The following is a 27,642-nucleotide window of genomic DNA, read 5'->3' on the forward strand; positions in this document are numbered from 1 at the left end:
TGCCATATAAATTACAGTCTGTACATCATTAATTTAAGAAAACACACGATTATTAAAATTCCAAATGATTACTATCGAATAATTAAACCGTAGAGCAAGTCTACTATTAGATTATTAATTTTTTAAAATGCAGCTTGCTAACATTTTAAATCCCTGAACACGGGGAAATAAAAAAAAAAGAAAAGAAATAGAAACTCAGTCCCGAAATCAAACGGCATGTTAGGAGCTTAATAATTAAATATTATATTTGTTAATGAAAAAAAGGGCAATTATTCAAATATGGATCAAAAGTTATTGTGGTGAAAAGTGCTACAACTTCATAATTAAAAATGTAATTATGGAACAAATCAACGAGGAAATAAAATATTTATCAAGATAGAAATTATTTAAAAAAATATTATTATTATTGCTAAGAATTGAAATGGGAACTGTGAACTATGCAATGAAATGGAATGGATTAATAAGCATTTGTAAAGTATGAGCAAGGGGAGTAAATCAAAGAGAATGATTAACTTGGGTATTATAATTAATACTTTTCGTGTATTTTAAAACTATCATGCTGCAAACCGCCTTGCACGTTTATTTTAAATTGTTATTATTATTTCTTTTTTTTTTTTTTTCTTTTTTATCCCACACGATTTGCCGTAGTCCGCTTTGACAGCTGTTCTCTCCAGTCAACATGGCGGAAGATAGCTTAGTCGAAGGCGAAGATGAGAACATTTTATACGATTTGCTCGTTATTACCGAATGGCTTCCGGAGAGTGACACTCAGGTTTGTTGGCTGCCATTCCCAGCTTGTGCCGCAGCCTTCCTTTTCTTGCGTTTGTGCCGTCGTGACTCGTGAGAAGGAGCTGCGACGTGAAATAGTGACGTGGTGGTCAAGCCATTGCAGAGCCACGTAGCGTAAACATTCTATAAGTTGTCTTCTTAACTTTTTCCATTTCTTTAAAAAACACATTTCTTGTTTCTTCTTTAAAACAAGAAATGCATCCATAAACGTTCCTATTGATGGATACTTTACTCCTTATGTAACGTTATCAGGCAATCAGGTGCATTCATGTGCCATTCAACCAAAGAGCTATTAAATCAATAAGTCTATAAGTTCGCCTTCAAATTGCATACAGATACACAATAATGGTCATTTACATAAAACATTTTAAAATATATTTTATTTGCAGCTCCGAGGCAACAAGGAACATAATACCTCCCTTGTTGCAAAAGCAGTGACAGGTAAGACTTTTAAAAAATTGTAATTAGCATCAATTCATTCAATTCATTAATTCATTTTTAAACATTTTTTAATTAATTTTTTTTCATATTCATGAAATACATTAAAAATGAAATTCATTCATAATTTTGCTCATTGGCTTGTTTTGTGTGCAGTTTAAGCGTTTTGTCTTAATGTAAAGAAGACATGTGCTAATTAATGCATTTCTTCCAGGCCCATTTCGCCTTATCCTGCAGTATTTGTGGTACAGGTAAGTTTATAATTAAAAAAAAAAAAAAAGTCCCACATCATTCGTTTTAAAATTATTATAAAAAATAGTTGAATAAATCCACAAAGGAATATTCGGGTCACATTGAAAACAAAAGATTGACTGTACGAGATTAAAAAACATAATCTTATGAGAATAAAAAAAAAAAAAAAAATTCAAAATTGAAGTTGTAATATTATGGGAACAAAGTCATGCGTTTATGATGGCAAGTGAAGGAAGTTTCTACTTTATGTACTCCGTAAGGATGAGCAATATAAATCTCGTCGAGTTATGCTTTCACAGAAAAGCAGTTGCGAGGGCAATTCTGGCGACATGTCGTCTCTGGCGGGGACTGTACAACATACTAAAGCCTTATGGCGTATTGTCGGTAATAATAAACGAGCCTTATTGTCATATTATCATAGCAATTAATGGCTCCTATGACTGATTTAGTCCCCTTTTTAGCTCGAAAATATAAAACTTTTAATCTATTTTTTCTGAAATATACAACTACAAGACTGTGAAATTCAGCTAAAGATATACAACTCTACAACAATCTAACTTTTTTTCTCGAAAATATACAATGTGCAACTTTCTTTTTTTAAACATATGACTTGAAAATATATAATATCCTATTTTGGAAAATATATGACTATCTCGAAACTACAATTCCCCCCCCTCAAAAATACACAAACTTTTATCTCAAATGTACAACTTTTTTTCTTGAATATATACCACTTTTAGCTCAAATATACCACTTTTTATCCCCAAAATATACTGCTTTAGGTCATGAAGGTATACAACGTTTTTGTCGAAAATACAAATTTTTATCTTGAAAATATACAACTTTTAAATCTTGAAAGTAGACAACTTTTTTTTCCTTGTAAGATTAGGAGTAATCTTGAAAATATCTGAATTTGTTTTTCCTCAAAAACATAAAACTTCATTTGTTGTGTAATGTTTGGGAATGATAAAATAAATTTTGCTGCCTTGGTGGAAGGTTAATGTTTTCTAAGTGCTCTCTAATATATGAATGTGTTCATTTTTATTGTTTTGACATTAATATTGCCACTTTCACATTGATATTGCCACTTTCAGCCCCTCCAGCTCTTCTCTACCACTCGGTCTCCTGCAGCTGGTGAACAAGCAGATTGGCTGGCAGCTGGTGCTCGCGAGGTATCTGCGCACTCTCACGCACAGATGTTCAGCTGATCTTTTAATTGGGCTGGTGACAGCTGCACAAAGTTTAGATTTTGTTTGTTTATCGATTTGATGGCCGCCATCATCCATTAGTTTGATGCACTTGACAGGGCTCATTTGATTCGCTCCCTTTACACTCGTCTTTTCTGTTTTTAACGCCCTCATCTCGAACAAGGATGAATCGACTATGTCCTCATTTTAGCTCCCTCATGTGTGTGTTTTTGCATCTGCAGTAACGGCAAGCTGCTGGCGGTGGTTCAGGACCAGTGCGTGGAGATCAGGTAATCACTGAGCGCCATCTCAAACACAAATTCTCTCCATCACAACCTAATTGGTCACGAAGGGGATCTCTGTTGTACAGTATACTTATCTATCGACGACAGAGCCCTCACTGAAATGAAAATCAATGGCAATATAACTGGTGGACAAATGCATGCAGGTACACCTGAAAAGCACAGAAATACAGCCTACAAAGATATTGATATAAAGACTATGCATTTTTTGCATTGTGTTGCAAGTCAAAATTTGAGCAAAGGGAAACTTTAGATATGCTGCCGAAAAACGAAAAGCAATTAAAGTACTGTAATGCCGTCGCATGTGGGCAAGGAGAACCGACGTTGCCGATGCACTTTTAGCTTCTTTTTTTTGTTTTTTGTTTTTTTAACGAGACAAACACAAGAATACAAAATGAGAACAGGAAGGTGCTGCTGTAGGCCACAAGTCACATCCAGACTTTTACATACAGACTAAGTAAGCGGCCAATCCAACTCCAACCCCTGATGTCGCTCACTAGGCCTTGCACTTGAAAGGCATACGCCCAACACACAAATACCGCAGTACGTGCAGTAATTACACTTTGGCCAGTTTATTTATTTGCATCCTCTTATTTTGTTTTACTATGTTTTTCTACAATACACTGTTTTTACCCCCCACAAAAAAACAACAATTTAAATTCAAGTATTCCTTTGTGCCTGTTCTCACTTTCTCGCTGGGAAACTACTATATAACATCACTTTGAGGAAAGGAAAAAAAACAAAACCTATCCTAATAAGTGGCAAAGGGTGCTTGCTTCAAGCTGTTTATTTGACACTCCCAATTTAAGTCTACTGTAAAACTAAGAAATAAAACTAAACAGAATTGAACATCCATCCATCCATTTTCAACAGCGCTTATCCTGGTTAGGGTCACGGGGCGCAGGAGCCTATCCCATTTGACTTCGGGCGAAAGGCGGACTGCACCCTGAACTGGTCGCCAGTCAGTCGCAGGGCACATATAGACACGGACAATCATTCGCACCCACATTCACACCGTCACTGAGTGGGAACTGAACCCACGCTGCCTGCACCAAAGTCAGGCGAGTGTACCACTACACCATCAGTGACAGAATTGAACATTGTATATTTAAACACAAATGTTCAACCAAACACCATAATTTTGTCTAACTGAAAACCATTAGCCTAATGCTAACATATACAGTGGACCCCTGCATGTTTGCTGTTCGGTATTCGCAGTTCACCTATTCGCAGATTATATATATTTTTTGAACCTCTCACCAGTTATTTGCGGGTACTTTATACACATTTTTTTACCTGATCCCAATAATGTTTGTTATATAAAATATTATATAATATATATTATACATTTTACCCGGTACCTGAGTTTTTTCCGAGTTATTTTTTCATGGAAGTTATTAGGGAATGTCAATTATTCACAGATTTTTCACTATTTGCGGTCAAGCTTGGTCCCTATCGCAGGGGTCCACTGTAATGAGAAATGCCATAGATGGGTTAACGGAAATTAGCACGAATGTTACGCTAATTCTAAAACTTGAAACAACTGTTACTTTAACACAAATGGAGGAACAACACATACTAAGAAAGCATACAACAATACTCACAGGCATATATTGTCTCTGCTTTGTGGGAACAACCACTATTACTGGAGTTGAGTTGGGGACCTTCCAGTAGAACTCAGTCTTGATCAGCATGTTGTGGTACTACACTGAAGGCACACAACTCTAAATTCAGACTTGCCTGTGTGCTGTAAATACCCATAAAAAAATGGCGGGGGCGCAACCGATAAGCCGTGAGATCGCGGGTGTCCACTGTAAATGTGTTGAAGGAATCGCTGAAAAGGGAACATTGTGACTGAATGTCAGCGCTGTGGGACTTTTGGTAAATCGCAGCGTTTATTTGAAAGCTTCTCCTTGGAGCCGTTGTGGGGCGCTCGGTTGGACGAAGGTCTCGTCCGCCAGGCTCTGTTCCACGCCCACTCACCTTGATCCATTGAGTGCGTTACAACCCACTAATTGTCTCAGTGTGTGTGTGTGTGTGTGTATTGTATGTTGTGTGTTTTTTCACTATCGCTTCTTTTTCGTTTCAGGTCTGTGAGAGATGACTTTGGCACAGTCATTGGGAGGTGCCAGGGTAAGAGCCACTTTACCCGTGTTAAGCCACACAACCTTAATCAAAAACCTATTTGGCTCATTCTCCATGGGGTGGTTCTGATTTTGCTGGTCTGATAAACGATAAACTGATTTCCATTGTGTATTCTACATCTTCTAAATTTGACACACCAAACAGAAGAGCCAAAGTTGAATAATTAAAAAAATCGCCAAGTATATAAGATGAGGCTTCAAAATCGTGAAAAATCAGCCGTTCTCTAAAATGCCGTGGCTGTGATCCTGAATGCGATGAAACTCCGCCCCACTCAAAACTGTCAACTGTCCATCCCACTATGACCTGGAAAAATGTATGCTACTCTGTTTAGCATCTTTCTTATGCCTACACAAAGCTACATGTTTGAGCCACGAATATATATCCACATAAAGCGTCAAGTGGCTGGAATTCACCCCACCAGGTTGTCGAGGGGCTTTTCTCCACCATGACAACGAGGCTCTTTAAAGTGACCAAGCTAGCCCGCAGCCACAGATCAGACACAGGCTATCATTAGCCTGTGTCTGATCTGAATAAATTCCCCCGCCTCACTCTTTCCCCTTTCTCTGTGTGATGTATGTGTGCACTCATGGCCGACAATGAGGCACTCTAAATCGGCCGCGTCAGGCCACAGCCACGGTCCACGCGGACTAACCAAAGGGAAGATGCATTTTCGGGGTGTAGGCATAGCTAGCTAGCTAACTGCACATCGCAATTACAAATATTAGAGTACTCTCAATGCTTAGCCTTTTGGCTTTGACAAGGTAGGACTCCAGGTGATCCCTTCAAGGTGGCTCTTGATCTTCACCCAGCCTAGTTTCCAAGTCATGGGTGGAGAAATTCTGTAGGTGCTCATCATTAAGAGTTCTGTCTGTAAATATGTTGCATTTCATTGAAAACACTTTAAAAGTTGAAAAAATGTTGCTAATATTTTTTTTTGCTAGTGACAGTGTCATTAAAAATGCATTACTACCTTTGTAAAGGCATAATTCTTGATTCAGACCATGTATTGATGTCATTCGATTGTGTAGGTGTACCTAATTTTATGACTGGTGACAAATCCTAGCGACAAAGACCCATGTGTGTTCTCTCTTCTTTTCTTCCTATTCCATTTCTCTTCTTCTTTTCTTCCTATTCCACCTCCATCTTGCGCACCCCCTCTCCCATTATGTATTGTTCGCGCTATCCGCAACGGAGAGGGGCTCCATTTCCACATAAATGTTTTTTTTTTAGGATGGGGATGGGGGTGGGGGGATAAGAAGCCGGAAAATAGGATGTCCCTTCCTCCGCCGGCGTGGGTGGAAGTCGGGTAGGAATTCAGCTCTCAAAGATGACACGCGCCCCTCCGATGTACAGAAGCTTCGTTTATCACAGCTCAACAGCGATGAATTATGTAAGCGGGCAGGCGGGAGGCTGGCGAGCTTAAGGGAGGGAGAGAGACAGGTATGGCGGGAGTGAACATGCGCAATAATGCAGACACCAAAGCATTAAGGCCAGGTTTCCTTTAAAAGCAAATGCAAAAAACTGAAATACTGTATATTTTTCAATTTTGTGGACATTATAATGCTACTAACAAAATTCAAACTACACAACAGGGGACATATGACAGAGCAATTGCTTTTTAAATGCCTGCCAAACCATCAAGTGTTAAATTAAGCAATCAAGTCAATCTTTTGTTAGCTACCTATTTCCGAAAATGCGTCTGTGAGCGAGCCCTTCTGAATTTGGTCAGGTTGTTAAGTAAACGTGCTAAGAATTTACATAACTGCTCCCAAACAGGGTTTCTCCACCCATGACTTGCAAGCTACCCTGGGTGAAGATCCAGAGCTACTTTCAAGTGACCACTGGTGTCCAGTTGTCGAACTACATGGTAGCGTGACCATGTGAAAGCCACAAAGCTAAGCATTTAGAGTCCTCTAATATTTGTTGGTGTAAATTTAGCCTAAAATTGGTCAATCAAAATTATGAAATATTGATTTTCTTTCATATTTGTCTCATGAGATCATTTGTAAATTGAAATGAAAATAATACAACTAAAATATACAATGTTAGTCAAACAATTTTACATATAAAGTGGTGTCTTGAGAGACGCGTGACCCAACTGAAGATGTTTTCGAGATATGAGCCGTTCGGTAAATTTTTTGCTTTTACTTGCGAGCAAACATTTGAGATACGAGTGCAGTATAGTGACAACTCCACTTCACAACAAGCAACAGTTTGGCAAGGTGAACAAATCTTCCAAAGAGAGGCTTCGAGCTGTTTATTGCCACTCCCAGTTGAAGTTTACTGTCCAACTAATCATAAAACACAGAAAATTACACATTGTGTATTTGAAACAGCCACATAACTTTACCTTAAGTCCTCTATCTTAATCTATTTTAACACATAATGAGAAATGCCACAGAGCGACACGAATAGCATCTATGTGGCGGTGTTGTAACGCTTTAAGGAATGGTTATTTGAACACAAACGGCACATCAACACATGTAGACAGACACTATGACAGTAATCACAGGCATTTACTCTTTATCCTCTGTGACAAAAGACAAATATTACTGCAGATTACTGAGTCACTTTGACTAGTCGGGTGAAACTCCTCTTCATCTGTGTTCATGTACTGTATTATACTTCCGCCTGGTGACCAAGTCACACACACCACAAAGAGGTGCAATCATCTCATCACAACTGCAACACAGCACAAACTGTTTAACTCTTTACCCTGTATTTAAATATGTTATTGTTATGTTTTTATGAAGTACAATATTATAAGTGCCATTCTCTTCATTAAAAAACACATCACAAACATTTTTGCTTTATTTTGTGGGGAGGCTGTAACGGATTAATGGCCTTTCCATTCATTACAACGGGCAAAGATGATTTGCGATACGAGTGCCCTGAGTTATGAGCATTGTCACCGAAAAAGTTAAACTCGTATCTAAAGGCACCACTGTACAGTGTTCCCCCGCTATATTGCGGTTCACCTATTGTGGATTGTGGAAAAAAATTCAGTGCATTGCGCCCCCCCCCCCACCCCGCCCACTCACATATTGCGCCCCCCCCCGCCCACCCACATATTAATTTAGCGCATAATTCGCCATATTGCAGGATTTTGAGTGTGCGCTATAGATTTTTTGTGGTAAAGTAAACACTTCCTAGCCACAAATATTAAAACTGTAAAGAAAGAAAATAATTAAAACAACATTTTAAAAGGAATAAGAGTACTACTGTACTTTACATTACTGTATGTGTATATAAAGTGTCTATAAGACTATGGCAGAAGTTAATAGACGTGTGGGGAAGAAGTCTGCGAAGGGTCATACAGCTTGAAAATACGTGTATATATAATGAAAAATATGTGCTCGCTATTTCACGGCTTTCACCTATTATGGGGCTGGTCTGGAAATTAACTCCCACTATAAATGAGGGATTACTGTACTACACAAGGTTTATTATTTCCAACAGTGCCTGTAAAATGCCAGTAGGTGACAGCATTGCTCTCCAATTAAACACCTTCCTTTCCCCTCTCCATTTTGTGCTTGTCAGCCATCCTCAGAGTAGTTGTATTAATGTTTTTTTATGTTAGGTAATTTTTTCATGTTATTGTACAATAGATAACAAATTTTTTACACTTAATAATGTTAAAATATTACTTAAAACAGTTAAGAAAGAATTTACGATGACTTTACTTTTGAGATTTGCTTCCTGATCCTGTTGAGTAATTATGCAGGTGTACCTAAAGAAGTGTCCCCCTCATAATGATGCATACATAATGGTCTGCCTTTGTTGTGAAGGTGTGCCATGTGTTCAGCATCCTCCGGAGCAATTTGATTCATGGGCCCTCAATCATTATGGCCGGGGAATGCCTTATTATTTCTCTCCGCGGGTGCCGCATTTATTGTTTGTCACCGGCGCGGCCTTATGTCTCCTTCATCTTTTGTTCTCAAACTCCCGTCATCCTTCGGCTTTTTGTCGGCCGCATTCCCCACCGGGGGCTGCAAAGCGACGTCTGCTCAGCCAGCTCATAGGACACAATAAACGCCAGGAGCGCCGTTATGCGATATCAACATGAAAACACACTCACAGGAGTCTTTCAAATTTCCAAACCATTTGTATCATAGGAAATATATATAATATAAATGGAAGTTACCCATTGTGATCTCAAACTAAAAGAGAGTAAAACTGGCGGCCCGGTGGATGACTGGTTAGCACATCTACCTCACAGTTCTGAGAACCTGGGTTCAAATCTGGCCTTCCCTGTGAGGAGATTGCATGTTCCGGGTACTCCGGTTTCCTCCCACATCCCCAAAACATGCATGGTAGGTTAATTTAAGACTCCAAATTGCCTGTAGGCGTTAATGTGAGCGCGAGTAGCTGTTTGTTTATTTGTACCCTGCGATTGGCTAGCGACCATTTCAGGTTGTAACCCGCCTCTTGCCCAAAGATAGCTAGGATAGGCTCCAGCACACTTGAGCCCCTAGGATAAGCGGTCTGGAAAATGGGTGGATGGATGGAGTAAAACTGGCACCTAGTAGCACTGTATAGCTACTGCTGGAATTAATAAGTTGTATTTCCATCCATCCATTTTCTGAACCGCTTCTCCTCACGAGGGTTGCGGGCGTGCTGGAGCCTATCCCAGCTATCATCGGGCAGGAGGCAGGGTACACCCCGAACTGGTTGCCAGCCAATCGCAGGGCACATACAAACAAACAACCATTCGCACTCACATTCACACACCTACGGGGAATTTAGAGTCTCCAATTCATGCATGTTTTTGGGATGTGGGGGAAACCGGAGTTCCCGGAGAAAACCCCCACAGGCACGGGGAGAACATGCAAACTCCACACAGGCGGGGCCGGGTATTGAACCCGGGTCCTCAGAACTCTGAGGCCGACGCTCTAAACAGTCGTCCACCGTGCCGCAAGTTGTATTTCTCCAATGAAAAAAAGATGTTATAATCAGGGATGGTAATAATTGTCTTATAAGTATAAAATGAAGTTTATGAATGTATAACAAAACAAAATAAAATTTAAATAAAGTAAAACTACTCACCCTTTGAAGACGACTGACCTGTAATGGGGGGGGGGTTGGATAGTTGTTTGGAAACCGATACTGTCACATTGTTGTATTTAATAGGTACTGCGACAATTTTGCATTGTGTTCACGAGCATATTTGTGATTCGCCCATTCATGGATTTTGTAATCTATCTTCTGCTATTCGCTGGTTTTATGCTCCGGCCAAAGCCCTGTTTAATATAAAATATACAGCGCTGCCTTGAGATATGTGTTACGCAACTTAAAGGTTTTTCAAGATACGAGCCATCGTTTGGATAATTATTTTACTTTGACTTGCGGGCAAAAATTTGAGATACCAATAGCATCTATATGGCAGTGTTATAACGCTTTAATTAACAGATATTTGAATACAAAAGGTGTAGCAACACAAGTAGACAGACAATAAAACAATACATACAGTGGTATATATTTTTTACCCTCTGGAAAATAAGATATATAATATTACTGCAACTCACTGAATCACCTACAGTAGTTGAATAAAACTCTTCTTCCTTTGTCTGCATGACTGTATTATACTCCCCCTGGTGGCCACACACCAGAAGGAGCCACAATGAAGGAATCATGATGCATCAACAGTTTATTTTTTTACATTCTATTACGATTTCATGAAGTTATTGATAGTGTCATTTTCCTTATTAAAAAACGCATTTCCAATATTTTTGTTGTTATACTTGGGGAAAGCTTGACCATATAAATGCCATTTCCGTTCAAATGTTTTGAGTTATGAGCGTGGTCATGGAACAGATGAAACTTGTATTTCAAGGCACCACTATATTTCTGTGGCGCCATCTTGTGGCATTTTGGAGCCAAGGAACTATGTTCAAGTGAGTTCAGAAGCTTCATGTTGCGCTTTGCTGCCTTTTTGCTGCACGCTCTTGTCTTAGTCCTAGCAGCATGCAAGTCCTCAAGGGTGGGTAGGGGGGTACCGACAATCTTTTCAGCAGTTTTGATTGTCGCGTTGCAGTCGGAGTTTGTCCTTTTTTGTAGCAGCACCAAACCAGACTGTGATGGAAGAACACAGGACTGACTCAATGACCGCTGTGAAGAACTGCCTCAGCAGCTCCTGTGGCAGGCCGTGCTTTCTCAGAAGCTGCAGGAAGTACATCCTCTGCTGGGCCTTTTTGAGGACGGAGTCGATGTTGATCGGCCACTTCAGGTCCTGAGAGACTGAAATTCCCAGGAACTTGAAGGTCTCGACGGTTGACACAAGGCAGCTGGACAGCGTGAGGGGCAGCTGTGGCGAAGGATCCCTCCTGAAGTCCACGATCATCTCTACAGTCTTCAGCGTGTTCAGATCCAGGTTGTGTCGGCCGCACCGCAGCTCCAGCCGCTCCACTTCCTGTCGATATGCAGACCCGTCACTGTCCTTGATGAGGCCGATGACAGTGGTGTCATCTGCAAACTTCAGGAGTTTGACAGCCGGGTGCGTTGAGGTGCAGTCGTTCGTGTAGAGAGAGAAGAGCAGCGGAGAGAGGACACAACCTTGGGGCATCCCAGTGCTGATGCTGCGTGTGGATGTGGTGGTCTCCCCCAGCCTCACCCGCTGTGTCCTGCCCGTCAGGAAACTGTAAATCCACTGGAAGATGGCAGGTGAGATGCTGAGCTGGAGAAGCTTGGAGGAAAGGAGTTCAGGGATGATTGTGTTGAACGCTGAGCTGAAGTCCACGAACAGGATCCTCGCGTGGATGCCTGCACTGTCGAGGTGTTCTACGATGAAGTGCAGTCCCATGTTGACTGCATCATCCGCAGACCTGTTCGCTCGGTAGGCAAACTGCAGGGGGTGCAGCAGGGGGCCTATGACGCTCTTGAGGTGGTCCAGCACGAGACGTTGAAAGGACTTCATGACCGCAAATGTCAAGGCGACAGGCCTGTAGTCATTTCGACCTGAGATTGTAGGTTTCTTGGGGACTGGAATGATGGTGGAGCGTTTGAAACAGGATGGTACTTCGCACAGTTCCAGCGATCTATTGAAAATCTGTGTGAAGACTGGAGCAAGCTGGTCCGTGCAGACTTTGAGGCAGGATGGGGACACATGGTCTGGGCCTGCCGCTTTGTTAGTCTTTTGTTGATTGAAGATGCGTCTCACATCCTGTTCGTGGATGGTTAACGCAGAAGTCAGAGGTGTGATTGTGGTCAGTGGTGTGGCTGGGTGGGTGTGGGGTGTGAAAGTGTCCTTTTCAAATCTGCAGTAGAAGGTATTCAAGTCTTTAGCTAGTGTGCTATTGTTCTCAGTTTGGGGTGATCGTCGCTTGTAATTGGTCAGCGATTGAAATACATGCCAGACTGATTTAGAGTCGTTAGCGCTAAGCTGTTTTCCCCAACTTTGCTGCATAATTCCTCTTTGCAATGTTAATTTCTTTCGTTAGCTGGTTTGTAGCTCGATTATACAGGGCACTGTCCCCGCTTTGATATGCGTCCTCCTTAGCTTGGCGAAGTTGCTTAAGTTTGGCAGTGAACCATGGCTTGTTGTTGTTGAATGTGCGAAATGACTTTTTTGGTACACACACATCTTCACAGAAACTGATATAGGATGTAACAGTGTCCGTATATTCATCCAGGCTGCCAGCTGAATTTTCAAAGACACTCCAGTCTGTGCAGTCTAAACAGCTTTGAAGTTCCATCTTTGCGCTTTTGTCCAGTTTTCACTGTTTCACTGGAGGCTTAGCTCGTTTTAAGTTCTTGCCTGCATGTCGGTATTAAGTGAATTAAGCAGTGATTATAATGAAAAAAGCGCGCCGCACTGCTGAGCCAGCGGCTTGACCAAAACAGCCGACTAATACTTCAGTGAGAGCTGGATGGATCATTTTTGTGTATTTTGTGTGCGTCTTTGAGAGACAATTATTAGGATGTATCACTCCGATGGCTTCTTAGGCGCGTCTTGCTGAACAACGACATCATTGCTGTCCTCTTTCTTAGCAACTGTATTAATCATCGCAGCAGCAGCGGGGGATTAGTCACACACACACACACACACACACACACACACACACAGACAGACACACACACTTGCTCATCTAGCTTAATAATGAAGCCTTGCCGGTCCTCGGTCGCAACATCTGATCACGTATTCTTCTTGTTGTCGTTCTTCTACAGTGCCGAAGGACCCCAATCCCCAATGGCGGCGGGTGGCGTGGAGCCACGACTGCGCCCTACTGGCGTTCGCCGACAGCACGGGCACTGTGCGCCTCTTTGACCTCGTGGGCAGTGAGCTGTTTGTCATACCACCGGTAAACACACACCCCACCCTCAACCTGTTGGGTTTCTATTGTCTTTTATGTGCTCATCAGTTTACGCACCCTGGCCGAATTTGTGAAGTACATCTCCTCAGTAAACTAAGTAATATTGGTTATTCTTCGCAGAGGATAAAGAATACATGCCTATGAGTATTGTTATATATATGAAACTGATGCTATTTGTTAGCCTGTCTGCTATATGTTATCATAAAGCTAGCAGACTTTAATGGTAAGTTATGTGGTTGATTTAAATAAACGTGTAATTTTCTTTGTTCCATATTTAATTTTACAATAAACGTCTGGGAATAGCAATAAACAGCTTGAAGCCTCTTTTTAAAAAGATTTTTTCACTTCAAATTGCTGCTTGTTGTAAAGTGAGTTGAGTTTAGTGCCACAATCGAGTGCTCGTATCTGACATTTTTGCTCTCAAAACATTATCTGAACAACAGCTTGTAATAAGTCGGGTCTCTTCCGTTTAAGGATGATAAACAGGTTCGCATTAGATTGGAAGTCAGGGGATGATAGTGGCCACACAATGTTTTTCTTACGTTTCTACAGTAGTCAACATGGATGATTTGTTATCTTGTCCCTTGCTATTTTACCAATAAAGCCACGGTTCTTTTTATACCACGGCAGTAAATAATCAGTTAGAAACTAAATATATTTTGCAGAGATCATAAAACAGATTCCAAATGAACTAAAACACTTTCTTACACTGCGAAAAAAGTCTTGGTAACTTCACGTGACAACTTAACACGTTGTCAGTTGTGGCATCTTCTCACATAGCTTCCTTCCTTTTTGTCAGATTTTTCTTCACATTCCATTCCCGTCATCTCGTCTTCAGTCCTATTTCACGTCCCTCCATTTTTAATGTGTCACGCGCTTGATGCGCCGTCAAGCCTGCCTTGATCCCCGCTCTCTCTGTCTTATCCTTCAGTCATCCCCATCTCTTTGTGCCTCGTATCAAGTCCATCCATTCCACCCGTCGCTTTAATGCCCTCCTTGCACCACATATTATCATTCTATCCCTCCTTTTCGCTCTTTTCAGGTCCCTATCCACCAGAGTTGCTCTTGTCTGTGATCATTATACTGCAGCATAACTTTCTTTTGTGTGGCTACACGGTTTTGTGGCCTCTTTCATACTGAAATCCCATAAAAGTAGACATTATGCATGTTTTAACAATTTAAAGGTCCCCCACCTACTCGTTGTCGACAACCTCTTCACGGAGAAATAATGGACAATATGTACTGCATATCAGAAGCTAAGGCTGTTAGCTAAGGCTAATCTGTGCAGACAGCAAAACTCAATCCAGCTCTGCTTACCTGTTACTTACTCTTTGGCCAATATTTTTATTTATTTATTTATTGTTTGCTTTGACTTGCGAGCAATGACATGAGATACAAGTGCGATATGGTGGCAATGAACTCAACTCACTTCACAATAACCAGCAGTTTAGCAGACAATAAACAATTCTTCCAAAAGTCTTTCAGCTGTTTAATTATTAAACTAATCATAAAACAAAGAGAATTACAACTTTTGTATTTAAAACAATAACATATCTTAGCCTTTCAGTCCGCTAGCTTAACGCTAACGATAAAAATAGCATCTATGTTGCTGTGCTATTACCCTTCCAGCAATAGATTGAACACAAACGGTGCAGCAACACAAGTAGGCAGACAATATAACAGTACTCAGTCATATTCTTTATCCTCTACGCGGAAATACTAATATTAGTGCCACACTAATGAGCTTCGAGGAGTGAGACATCTCAATGAACACTATATCTGTCCATCCTTCTTGTACTGCCCCCAGGTGGCCAAGGCGGGCACACCAGAAAGAGAAACACAAAGGCCATTCAATTGATTCGGTGTGACAAAAACTGTTTAATTCTTTTTGATTTAATTTATTGTAGGCTGGAAACAGGTTATTGGCATTTTCAGTCATTTCAGTGGGAAAAGATGATTTGAGATATGAGTCTTTTGATTTACAACTGTGGTCACAGAATGAATTAAACTCCTGTCATAAAGGCACTGCTGTATTTGTATGTACTATGAGCCATTAAAAAGTAAATTTTCCATAATATAATATAAATGAATTCCTCTCTGACAATGTCAATCAAAACCTAATTATAATACAGTGCATCTCATTGGATTTTGCTAGTGTACCCAATCAAGTGTCCAGTCAGTGTCCGTCACGTCGTCATGTTGTTCCCCCCAAGGAGCTGAGTTTCCCCGGAGATTTCAGCTGTGCTGTAGCGGGCCTCATCTTCCTCGAGTACATGGGCAGCGCTCAGTGGTCGGCCGAGCTGCTTGTCATCACGTACGGGGGCAGGCTCAAGAGCTACCTGGTCAGGTGAGTGCTCATATTTTGATTGATAGGTGAAAATTTGCAATACAGAGAGATCATATACATTTTTTTTTACAGAACTAGTTTCACCCCTACCACACACTTTAAACAAATTTAAACTCATTAAAACACACAAAAACTTGTTAAAACACACTATTAAAGTATTCCTTAGCGTCTGTCGCTATTAAGAAATGGGAGACTATTGAATAACATTACGTAGACGTAATGAAAAGAAGACATACTCACACAGTTTGAGTGTTTGTCACGCTCAGTTGAAGTGTACTGTTAAACTGACAAGTAAAACAAAAGGGAATTGTTTTTTCAAAACCAAAATGATGAACCAAGTCATATAAGTGTCATCTAATGAAAGTCCACTAGCTTAATGCTATCATATAATGCGAAATGTCATAGATTGCCTAACATAAATTAGCATTTGGTAATTAAATTGTCAAACATGTGCTAATTTAACACACAAGTAGCAGAGCACATACAAACAAAGCATACAGTACAACGCTACTCACTGGCATACATTCTCGCTGGTCTGTGGGAGCAACTAATATTTCTGTTGATTAGGATGTGCCTGTTTCCTGTAAATACCCATAAAACTCAACTTAAAAATCTGTGATACAGTGGTATAGTATACTGTATACCAAGAGCTGTTGCTTATATTTTGTCCCTCTCCTGTAGCCAAATAAGGTTAAAAAACAGCATTATCTTTTCACAAGGCTTCATAAAGTCTCTTCTGTTGACTGTTATTGATGACCTGACTTGCCTTCAGCTGACAGCGCAGCGCCTTCCCATCCTCTTTAGATGTCAATCAAAAAGCGTTCACCAGCGAGTGTTTACCATGGCCTCAATGTCCTCACTGACATTCTAACTGTTTTTCCTCAATGCACTGCAGCTGTAATCTTCCACTCTAGCTTTTCCCATTTGATACTTGTACATGCACTGTAGAGACAACAGTATTGGGACACCGAGCTAATACATCTAAAGCAGAAAAAGAGTAATTGATGCCGCCCACCCTTAAAGGTTAACAATTGTTCATATGAACATGCATATATATAAGTGCCCTCCTTCCTTTTAGTGAAGCACACATTCAATATGTGATGATGGAAATCCTTTTGATTGTGCTTTTCTGATCAGCATATGTAAAGGCCTTCCCTTTTAATTTAGCATAGTTTGATAAAACATTAGTGGAGTTATTTGATGTAAGTCAGGGTGGCTTTGCCTTACTCCTTCGACGATGCTGAATGGAGGAAAAATGTTTCTATTATTTGAGGCTTTTACTGCATGTCCACGAGTGTGTGTCATTTGGGAATGAAGTCGTGGGAGAAATGTGCACAATGGCTCGCAAAGTGGGGGGCTTATTTGTAATGATTGGTTTTCATTTTCATATGGAGCTTATTGCTCCTCTCCTCCTCCTACTTAGACCATTTGAATTGAGCATCAGGCTTGACAGTAAGTGCCAGTGCCGGCAATACTTGTTCCATTAATGTCCTCAGGCCCCCCTCTCTTCTCTTTTCACCTCCTCCTCATTACACGGATTGCACGTTGTTGTTCTGTGTTGGTCTCACATTATGTCGCTGCTATTGCAAATTAATCACTCTGTTGTTTTAACAGCGTGGGCACCAATCAGAACTTCCAAGAGAACCACAACTTTAGCTTCTCCACCCACTACTCCCATGGCATTACCTCGGCTATTTACCACCCAGGTCATAGGTAAGTCGACGTCCCCGTCCGTTTTTGCAATTAGTGGTGCCTTCAGATGTGAGCAATACTTTTTACTCATATTTGTTTATTTTTTATTTTCTTTTTTTTTGTTTTTTAAATTCTGTCTTAAAAAGATATTTTAGTGTTTCCTACGGGATAAAATGTTTTAAAATGAGTAGAATTTGAAATTCACCCTGCAGTCCCAGAACAAATTCCACACTATTTTTTATTATGCAGATGTTTGACTTTGTTGTACTTGGAAATATTATAGTCATCTGTAGTTTGATTGCAGTGCCTGTTTAACCCTAGAACCTTTTTACTTTTTTCCCCCTCTCTTTTTGTTTGTCAAAATTTTTAATTTTAAAAAAGGTTTTCAAACTTTGGAATTCTTAAAGAAATAAGAGATGAGGTTCCTCTATTTATGATTGACTGTGTCAATCTACGGGCGGCACGGTGGCCGACTGGTTCGAGCGTCAGCCTCACAGTTCTGAGGACCCGGGTTCAATCCCCGGCCCCGCCTGTGTGGAGTTTGCATGTTCTCCCCGTGCCTGCGTGGGTTTTCTCCGGGCACTCCGGTTTCCTCCCACATCCCAAAAACATGCATGAATTGGAGACTCTAAATTGCCCGTAGGCATGACTGTGAGTGTGAATGGTTGTTTGTTTGTATGTGCCCTGCGATTGGCTGGCAACCAGTTCAGGGTGTACCGCGCCTCCTGCCCGATGACAGCTGGGATAGGCTCCAGCACGCCCGCGACCCTAGTGAGGAGAAGCGGCTCAGAAAAGGGATGGATGGATGTGTCAATCTAAACTGAGCATTACTGACTTTGACTTTGCAGCCTGTAAATGTTTTTTGGGACAGCTCTCATTAGTTTAAACACGTGTCCCTACTGAGTCTTCTTCCATGTTAAACCCAGCTTCACCCTCGCCACTGCTCACTCTGCAGACAGTTGGAATGGAAGTGGAGATTATTACTTCGTGCAGGGCGGGGATGAGCTACTCCACTTTGGAATAGGGGCCAATCAGGAATAAACTAGGTCTGGGAAAGCCTCACCATCCCCTCACTCCGATCTTCTTGCTAATCGTGTCCGGCCTTTAATCTGTGACCCATAACGTAAACCCACTCCCACCACCACACTCTGTGGACGGCAAGCAGATTGATTTTGGCAGGTGAATCTTGCCTTGGCAGCTTAATGGCTCCTGACAGCCGCTGTCAAGTGTTTGGCAGCCAACAGCCCGGATGAAACTTTAATGATCTGCGGTGTGAAAAGTGGGTCAGTGCAAGCGGTTGCATATAGATTAGAGCAAGTACGAGGGAGTGGTATTTATCAGACAACCAGTAGTCCCAGTGAATGTACAGTGAACCTCCAGTTGTAGTGTAGAATATGTTCCAGACCGACGATAGGTGAAAATCTGCAATATAGAGAGACCATGTAATTGTTTTATAGTTTCACCCCTCCCACATGCTTTAAACACATTTAAAGGCCCTATAGCGTCCAGATGGCCTATATTTCATCGACAAGTTCTCGATAATTATTTTTTTTGCTGAAGAAAATGAAACTGGCTGTCATTTCCAATAATATCCATCCATTTTGGAGTAATCAGTAGATCACAAATTTCCCTGGGAATGGCTTTTTCATCGCCAAAATCGATACGCCGCCATGTCTTGGAGGGACATCAGGGACAGAACTGGAGACCATTTCTATGCATAGCCAGTGTGGACAAAGGAATGTACTATATTATAAAGTGGCAATATTTACTCGTATTTTATATATCGCCGCTGTCGGGGAGAATTTGGTGGGATCCACCTCCAAAATGACAACTTTTGAGGGGGGGGAGAGAGAGAGCCATCTTACTGAAGTTTCCAAACACCGCTTTGTTCAAGTTGGGAATATACCTTATAATGTTATCACCATTGCACTCTTACATCAACACAACAGCACCACAAAACTATGTTATATCGCTAATGTAATATGGTACAAACTCTGTAATTGATTATGGTGTCATTGATAAACATCGTAGAGACATGGCACCAGCCATCCATGCCCATCAAAGTCCGTCGTGGTCACACGATGGCACTGGCCATATAAAAAGCCTTTAACACAAAAGTGTATTACGTCATCTTTCCTCAACTCTTTTTCAAAAGTCTTAGAGCCATGAGTAGTGCAATAAATACAACGATCTGACTAAACCCACAGATTAGGCGGATATGAATCTGCTCACACTTACAAACATGGCTCATGTAGTTATCTTCTGCAACGAAGCATTCGTTTTACGATCGATTTTAGTAAAACAACCCTACTCAAATGTATCGAACCTCATTATTTTAACTCGTTATTACCTAAAAAGTATCTAGACTTTCAATATAGGTGATAATTGCACCTTACGGCTTCAGCAGAAAGAGGAGGTTTTACACTTCTTGGACATTTTGAGCATTCAAGGGCTTTTATAGATTTATTCTCAAAGTTTTGTCATCACTTTAAATTGTTTAATAGTTCATAAAAAGGACAGAAGAAGTGGGGACAGACTGATAATAATGATTTGTGAAGCTTTGCTATCTTTTAGAGACCAAGAACCTGTACTAGTATATGGAAATGTCCTGATCGTTCTATCGCTGACATCAACAGACTGATGTGTCAATCAGGCAGGTTTTGACCGGAATATGGGTGGGCCAAAATCTGGCTGAAAATCAAATATGTCATGAGAAAATAAGCCTAAAATTACTTCTTAGTCTATTTTTTGGGGGGGGATTTTATTTATTTATTTATTTTTGGTCCTCTGACATCTGTGCAATGAATCTAATTGTAAACATCAATCTGGTTTATGGGTGCTGCTTGCTGTGCGTTTTGTAGGCACCAGGGTGCAGTGTTGAGTCAAGTGGTACTGTTCCAACTCTCAAATTGCTTGAGCGTTGGAGAGAGTGAAGGTTACTGTAATATTCATCCATCCATCCATTTTCCATAGGGCTTGTCCGAATAGTGTCGTGTGACCTGGAGCCTATCCCATCTGACTGGGTACACCCTCGACTGGTCGCCAGTGCATCGCATGGTACTATAGACAAACAACCATTCACTCACAATTAAATCTCTTCAATTAAACTACCAAGGCAACACGGCAGTCAAGTGTTTAGCAGATCTGTCTCACAGTTCTGATGCTCTGGGTTCTATTCTCGCCACTTTTTATTTGTAACTAATAACCGCTATAGAAAATGGATGGATGAATGAAGAAAAAAACCAAAACAGATTACAAACAACACTACTCTGCACAAGGTCACCATGCTAAAGTTGCAGATCAAGAAGATGTTCTTTTTGTGCGTTCCAGACTGCTGCTTGTGGCCGGCTGTGATTCAGGGGACGACGGCTCGTCCAAGGCCTCCTCTTGCGGTCTCACGGCATGGAGGGCACTCTCCAGCTCACCCCACTACAAGGAGGTCACCTGTTTTGAGGACGACATCAACCCGGTGAGGAAACATAACTATACATACAATATGACTGAATGGGCCAGCATTTGTTCTGCATTAATCTTTTCAATACAAAACCTTATTTTGTTGGTTTATTGCGCAAAACTCTGTGGTGTTTTTAAATGTAAAATAGCACCAAACACTTAGGTTGACTACCATGGCAATAGTAAACTCTCTTTGCCATATTTATTGAACACAGGAAGCGCAGGAATATGAACACACTCAGAGCACACTCTTGCAGAAGCTACTGTCTGTCATAGCTCACGCTCAGACACTCACGCAGACTCTTTGACACCTCCCCACAAGGCCTAGCTTCTTAACACATTCATTGACAGCCATTTTCAAAACAGTTCCCCATATTGCTTGCAGTTTTAGAGCATTTAACCTGATCTTTGGAGACCCACAGAATATTGAAACTACCAAAAGAAAGGGTAGACTCTCTTCTGTCTGTCACCAGAAAAAAAGTTTTTCTCTCTTTTTCCGTTCTTTTGTAGTCAGCAGTGGAACATGGATTGGTTTTGCCCAAAGCACTGGGTTCTAACCCAAATATGGGGAAATTAGCTTTTTTCTGAAAAGCAACGTCAAGCAGAACACTGATGCTAATATTTGTTGCTTTTTTTGACACTTCAAAATATAAAATGACAAAAACAAGACTGAGAAAGGGCTTTTTGATGGAAAAATAATAATTTACAGCTATACCACTAAGAAACACGACGCTGACTCACTGTATGGCTCGAGTTGAACATCAGTGGCTTTTTTACATGGTGTCGCTGTTCAGCATTCACTCCATGAACTGTAATCTTTTCTCACAATTGCAACAAACAATTTCAACTAACTACTGCAACACATAGTCTGTTTATACCATACATATACATAGTCCGTTCGAGTGTAAGGTCCCTAAACTTGTTCAATTTCCAGTGTTGAAATTTCTCTGCTCGATGTGACGAGCTGAGATTCACCCCCTAAGCTTTATATTCTCCTCAGAAGCTGTGCTGATCTCAAATCTAAAGCGATGCAACGCCGCCATCTACAGGGATATGTTAGTCATTACAGTGGTTTACAAATCTGAATTTCATAGACAAGCTGAGCAAGACCCTCTTCCATGCCTACACGTCGAAAATATAATAAAATTTATATATACTGTACGTCAATGGCAGTAAATGGTTGGATTCCAGTAGATAAATATTAACGTCAATGGCAGCGAATGAGTGAAATCAACTTTCTCCATTGAAATGAATAGAAATGCAATTAATCTGTTGCACCACCCCCCCCCCAAAAAAAACACAAACTGTTTGGACTCAAAAGTATTGTAGTCTATAACAACACACATTAGTAACATTTGCTCTCCACATAACCTGCAAACAAACAAAATGCGAGCAGAAAAAAAATGACTGTACCTAATGTATTGTCCTTCCTTGCTCTTCTTCTGTGAGCTTTATTAGCGGTTGGCAAACCAGCTTTATGATACATTAGTGCCATCAACTGGTATTCTCCATCCACTGTAGGGAAACCAATGTGAATTGTGACCAGATGTTGTGAAGTTTGATGCCCCCATCTAGCAATGGGGGTCTGATGGGCATTCGTATCACAAAATTTTGCTCGCAGCTCAAGGCAATTTTTTTTTTACCAAGCAATGGCTCGTATCTCAAGGCACCACTTTCTGTCGTTTGTTGTCCGATAATAAATAGGGTTTGATCTGACCTTGGAAAATGTATATGTGCCACTTAAGTGTTTTTTTTTTTTGTCTCTCAGAGCCAGAAACGAGGATTCTTGAGAATGCTTATGAAGCTGTTCAGCAGACAAGGAGATGAAAAGGTAGCTTTTCTCTTTTTGATTGTGTGTTTGTTTTTTGCTCGTTGAACCCAAGTGAGCTCTTTATCCTGATGTTTGTGTGTGTGTTTCCAACAGGACGGCGTATTCCGTATGAGCCTGAGCCCCGACGGGACCCTGCTGGCTGTCATCCACTTCTCAGGTCGCCTGTCAATCTGGGACGTACCGTCGCTTAAACAGAGGGCTGCGTGGGAGCAGGACCAACAGGTAGTTTATGCTTGCCGAGGGCCCAAGCCTTGGGAAAACATACGAACTCCACAAAGGAAGGCTTGAGCCTAGATTTGAAGCCCCAACCTCATAACTGTGAGACAGACGTGCTAACCACTAGCCGCACCTTGCTACCCAATATGACTCACTGTCATCTTTCTTAACACATTTAATACCAAAAACGTAGTTTTGCGTCTTTCAGAACTTGATCACCTAATCCCAAAGACGTAGTTTTGCGTCTTTTACATTTTTTTCCGCCATAGGCTTCAGAAGGGGGCTGACGTCACTCCTCACTCACCATAGGATTAGGCCTGAGAGCAATTTTAATCCCCATAAAAAGGACACTAGATGGCAGCAGTGCATCATACAATTTAGAATTTTGGTATAATTTACCTATGTTCTACCGCTAATACCAAAGAATGGAAAAAGGTAGAAACAAACTTTTTTGTTTGTTTGAAAGATGGAACACTAATATTTTTTGGGGTATTTGGTGTGCCTTGAAAGAGCGGTCAAAATCCTCTAAAATGGCTGGTACTGAGGGGGTTCTCTTTAGAAAAATGGCTGGGATTAATTAAAGATGCCTGTGTGACGGTGGTCATTCGGAGGACATTATTTCAAATTGACAGTTCAGAAAATGCACCAACATAAATTTATTATGATTCAGTTACTGGTTTCTGCCATATGTTAAAAAATAGACAAATGACTCCCAACTTCCAATGAGATTCACCACCTCATCTTTTTCTTCTACTCAAAAGTTGTGCTGATCTCAAATTCTAAGTGATGCAAAGGCACCATCTATAGAGATCTGTTAGTGGTTTACAAACCTGAATTACACAGACAAGCAGGCCAAGACCCTCTTCCATACCTACCCATTGAAAAACGTACATCACGAATATATACGTCCATGGCAGTGAATGAGTTAAGGCATGCGAGGAGTGTGGTTTGACTAACGTACTTTTTACACAGCCCAATCCAGCATTCGTTGCACTTGTGTTCCCAGAGAGTTCTGTTTTTGCAAATGTATGCAGCATTTGTGTGTGTGTTTCTTCCCCCCGTAAGTTTAAACAGGGTGAAGAGATTAATCTTCATCTTTTTCCTGCCCCTCCCTCTCCGGCCCACCCCCGCAGCCAGGATTTGAGGAGATCAATCCCGAGTGGAAGACGTCACTGGAGAGGAGGAAGAAAATAAAAGGTAGTTTGGCCTGCGGCACTCTCAGCATAAGACATTTTTTCTTTTTTTTTTCTTTCCCCTAGATGCTGACACAGCACAGCGCGCCGGAAACGATTTAATGATCTTTGACAAGCCTTATTCACTGAATTAAACACTTATTTAGACACGGCGACCAGAGGCCCCTGGACTTTATTCCTCCCACATTTCCATCCTTGGGCAGTTCTGGGCCATCAGTACTGACGGCTGTGATAGCTTGTGTAGTTCTGAAATAGAAAAAGCGTGAGGGTAATCGCGGAGTGATGAACATGCCCAGATGTAAATACCTCTTAGCTTGCACACATCGGCTCGGCATTATGCTCTCGTCAGGAAATGTTACCCTCAACTCAGCTGTAACTGCTTGTTTTTGAATTTGCGGAGCCATGGGCTAGTCTTTATGTAAATAGATCAAGTCTTGTTTATGTTAATGTTGATTTTTTTTTTTCTGAACAAAATGTTCACGTGGCAATGTGACCCACTGCATGTTTAACCATTAAAAAGATAAATAAGAAAATAATGGAGTACTGGAAATTCTAGTAATGTATAGTATAAGGAACATTTATTAAGAAAATATTTTCTAGAGTTTTAAACTTTAAAGTGGATAAGTTTGACCCGCTACAGAACAGGAGGATTAAAGACCCAGAACAATACAAAATATACTGTAATACATTAATTCATATTAAACCATAACTGAACAGGATTTTTTTATGACCTGGTGGAACCATAAAAAACAAAAATAATATAAAATAAAAATAAACATAAAGCAATATTGGGGAATTCAATAATATATATTTGCTAAAATAATTTAATAATGGGTCAATTTGACTTGCTCAGTATACTAAGAGAGTATGAAAATATTTTATGCCAGAGTACCTCCATTTTCTATGTATATGTAGTAGTTGGAAATGTGACTTGAAAGAGGATAATTGGACCGTTATGGTCCATCCATACCATTGTTAATTCAAGATCATTTATTCACTTACGTCAAAAATAAAGAGAGGAAAGCAAATGTACGTGTACGTCCTAATACAGTATAATATGTGTGCTGGTTTGTGGTTGTTTAGAGAAGGAGCAGTACCATCCGCTGGTGGACGTGAACTGGTGGAGCGACAACGTGCTGATCCTGGCCCGATGTTCCGGCTCCGTCACCGTCTCGTCCGTCAGGAGCCTCCGCAACCTTCTGGGCAAATCCTGCGAGTGGTTCGAACCCTCGCCCAAAGTCACGGCTGCACATGACGGTGGATTCCTCAGCCTGGAGGTAAATCGTCCGTTGCTTTGGTGTCTTTCCAACCACTACCATTGGCAGCTGGGGTGCCGTCCTGCTCAGCTGAGTCACCTTGAATAAGACAAAAGTTAAATAATGAAAATAAAAATAACTATGACTGCTACTATTACTGCTGCTGCTGCTGCTACTACCATTATTACAACCCATACTACTACTACTACTACTACTACTACTATTACTACTATTACTACTACCATCGCAACTGCTCCTACTGCTACCATCATTTGTCGTGGTACATGCTGCTACCTTTCACGCAGACGGCATGGGTTCGATTCAGTAACCCAATACCCAGCCATTGCCGGTCCCAAGCCTGGATAAAAATGAGGAGGTTGTGTCAGGAAGGGCATCCGATGTAAACACCGTTCCAAACCATGCAAGTGACTCACTGTGGCGACCGCTAACAGGAAAAGCCGAAAGTCACTTTCTACTACCATCAATACGACCCTTAAAACCATCCTCACCAATATTAGTACTGCCACCATTAACACGATTACAACAGCTACTACAACTATCACCAATACTACTACCACCATAATTACCACCACCACCATCACTACCACCACTACCGCTACTACCACCACTACTACCAATTTAGCACTCGTGATTGTTATTGTTATGGACCAAAGAGCCAGTACTGAATGCGATTTTGTATGGAAATAGTGTGTGATGATGAAATATACATCCCTGCTGTCTTTTTATAATCCTAGAAATACCCCGATATCACAACAACCTCTGATGTCATTCCACTTTTTAATTTAAAAAAAATAAATATTATCATCATATTGCATTGATAGTGAGAGATTTCTTAACCTGCCAAGTTTTGGGGAAGGTTTCATCAGCCAGCCTCAGCCAGTGTGTGGGGGCACAAGCTAGGAGGGGGGGGTGGCTATTAAAGTACTTCTGCATACAGATGGAGTCTGAAGGATGAAGATTACATTTTTGTAGAGGCGTATTTTGTCCCAGTACAAGCACAGCATGCACAGTTGTGTAACGCTCATATAAAAATGGACCACATTAGGTTATCTTCAGAGGTGGCAGACGTACTCACACTCTGCACTTAAAGTAGAAGTTGCGTTCAACTTTTGTCCTCAAGTAAAACTCAAAAAGTAAAGACACATTTGTATTCTTTGTTTTGGTCCGCAGTGTGAGGTGAAGCTAGCTCAGAAACGCGGGCGACTGGAGAGCAACCTCGGCGGCACGACTGGTGACGAGGAGGAAGGTGATGACGTGGGAGACTCCGACTCGGACGACGAGTCCTCCGCCAAGGCTCGCTATTTTGGCTACATCAAGCAGGGCCTGTACTATGTGACGGAGATGGAACGCTTCGCGCCCCCACGCAAACGCCCTCGCACTGTCGTCAAGAACTACCGGCTGGTTAGTCTGAGGTCCACCACTCCTGAGGAACTGTACCAGAGAAAGGTACACACATCCTCCCACATCCCAACAAAATGCGTGGTAGGTTGATTGAAGACTCTAAATTGCCCGTAGGTGTGAATGTGAGTGTGAATGGTTGTTTGTTTATATGTGCCCTGCGACTGGCTGGTGACCGGTTCAGGGTGTGCCCTGCCTCTCGACTGAAGATAGCTGGGATAGGCTCCAGCACACCCGCGACCCTAGTGGGGAAAATCGGTACAGACAATGGACATTTGGAGATGCGTGCTGTTTGATGGACAACTCTCTGGAGATAGATGCTTTTTGTTGAACAGCGATGTTATGAGAATTAAATCTGATTAAATGTGTATATATCTCCAAATACCATTTTTTTTTCCTTTTACAAATTCTGGAGATAAAACATTGGATAGTGACATTATGTAAAAAAAACAATTTTCATAATAATTTAGTTTTATCTTTTATTTATTTATTTTTTTTACCTCCAAAAACTGCAAAAATATTTTTGGGGTTGGCCGGAAAAATAAATAAATAAACAAGCAAAAGTCACAACATTTCGAGATGTTTGCTTTTGTTGAACAGTGACAACAGAGACTTTTATCATGCTAATTTAGTATGATATGGTACAAAGAGGAGCTACATTCATGTTGCTAATAAACAGCAGCCCTATACTTTTTTGTCTTATTTTCTATTAAATTCTTTTGTGACTGCAGTGAATACAACAAAGCAGAATTCATTGTTAGCTTCTCAGTAAAATTCCACCATACAAAATAAGTGTTGTCTTTGTTCCTTCTG

General features: G+C 41.0%; 1 protein-coding gene across 3 annotated transcripts in view; it reads left to right on the plus strand.

The window, feature by feature from the left end:
• The first annotated feature begins 673 nt into the window (after positions 1–673).
• Positions 674–27,642, plus strand: part of nbas (NBAS subunit of NRZ tethering complex) — a 163,170-nt gene continuing 136,201 nt past the window's right edge. For 2 of the 3 annotated variants that reach the window (XM_061704379.1, XM_061704381.1), the window contains exons 1-15: positions 674–772; positions 1,179–1,230; positions 1,442–1,478; positions 2,574–2,651; positions 2,909–2,956; positions 5,058–5,101; positions 13,277–13,410; positions 15,636–15,769; positions 17,384–17,482; positions 20,792–20,930; positions 22,683–22,745; positions 22,839–22,967; positions 24,095–24,158; positions 25,238–25,431; positions 26,602–26,877. In XM_061704379.1, the coding sequence (XP_061560363.1) occupies positions 680–772; positions 1,179–1,230; positions 1,442–1,478; positions 2,574–2,651; positions 2,909–2,956; positions 5,058–5,101; positions 13,277–13,410; positions 15,636–15,769; positions 17,384–17,482; positions 20,792–20,930; positions 22,683–22,745; positions 22,839–22,967; positions 24,095–24,158; positions 25,238–25,431; positions 26,602–26,877 (1,584 nt within the window). In that variant the 5' untranslated portion in view covers positions 674–679. The remainder of the gene's footprint in view (positions 773–1,178; positions 1,231–1,441; positions 1,479–2,573; positions 2,652–2,908; positions 2,957–5,057; positions 5,102–13,276; positions 13,411–15,635; positions 15,770–17,383; positions 17,483–20,791; positions 20,931–22,682; positions 22,746–22,838; positions 22,968–24,094; positions 24,159–25,237; positions 25,432–26,601; positions 26,878–27,642) is intronic. The other variant, XM_061704380.1, reaches the window with a different exon arrangement.

Source organism: Phycodurus eques, chromosome 18 (genome assembly GCF_024500275.1).
Source record: "Phycodurus eques isolate BA_2022a chromosome 18, UOR_Pequ_1.1, whole genome shotgun sequence".
Taxonomy (NCBI): Eukaryota; Metazoa; Chordata; class Actinopteri; order Syngnathiformes; family Syngnathidae; genus Phycodurus; species Phycodurus eques.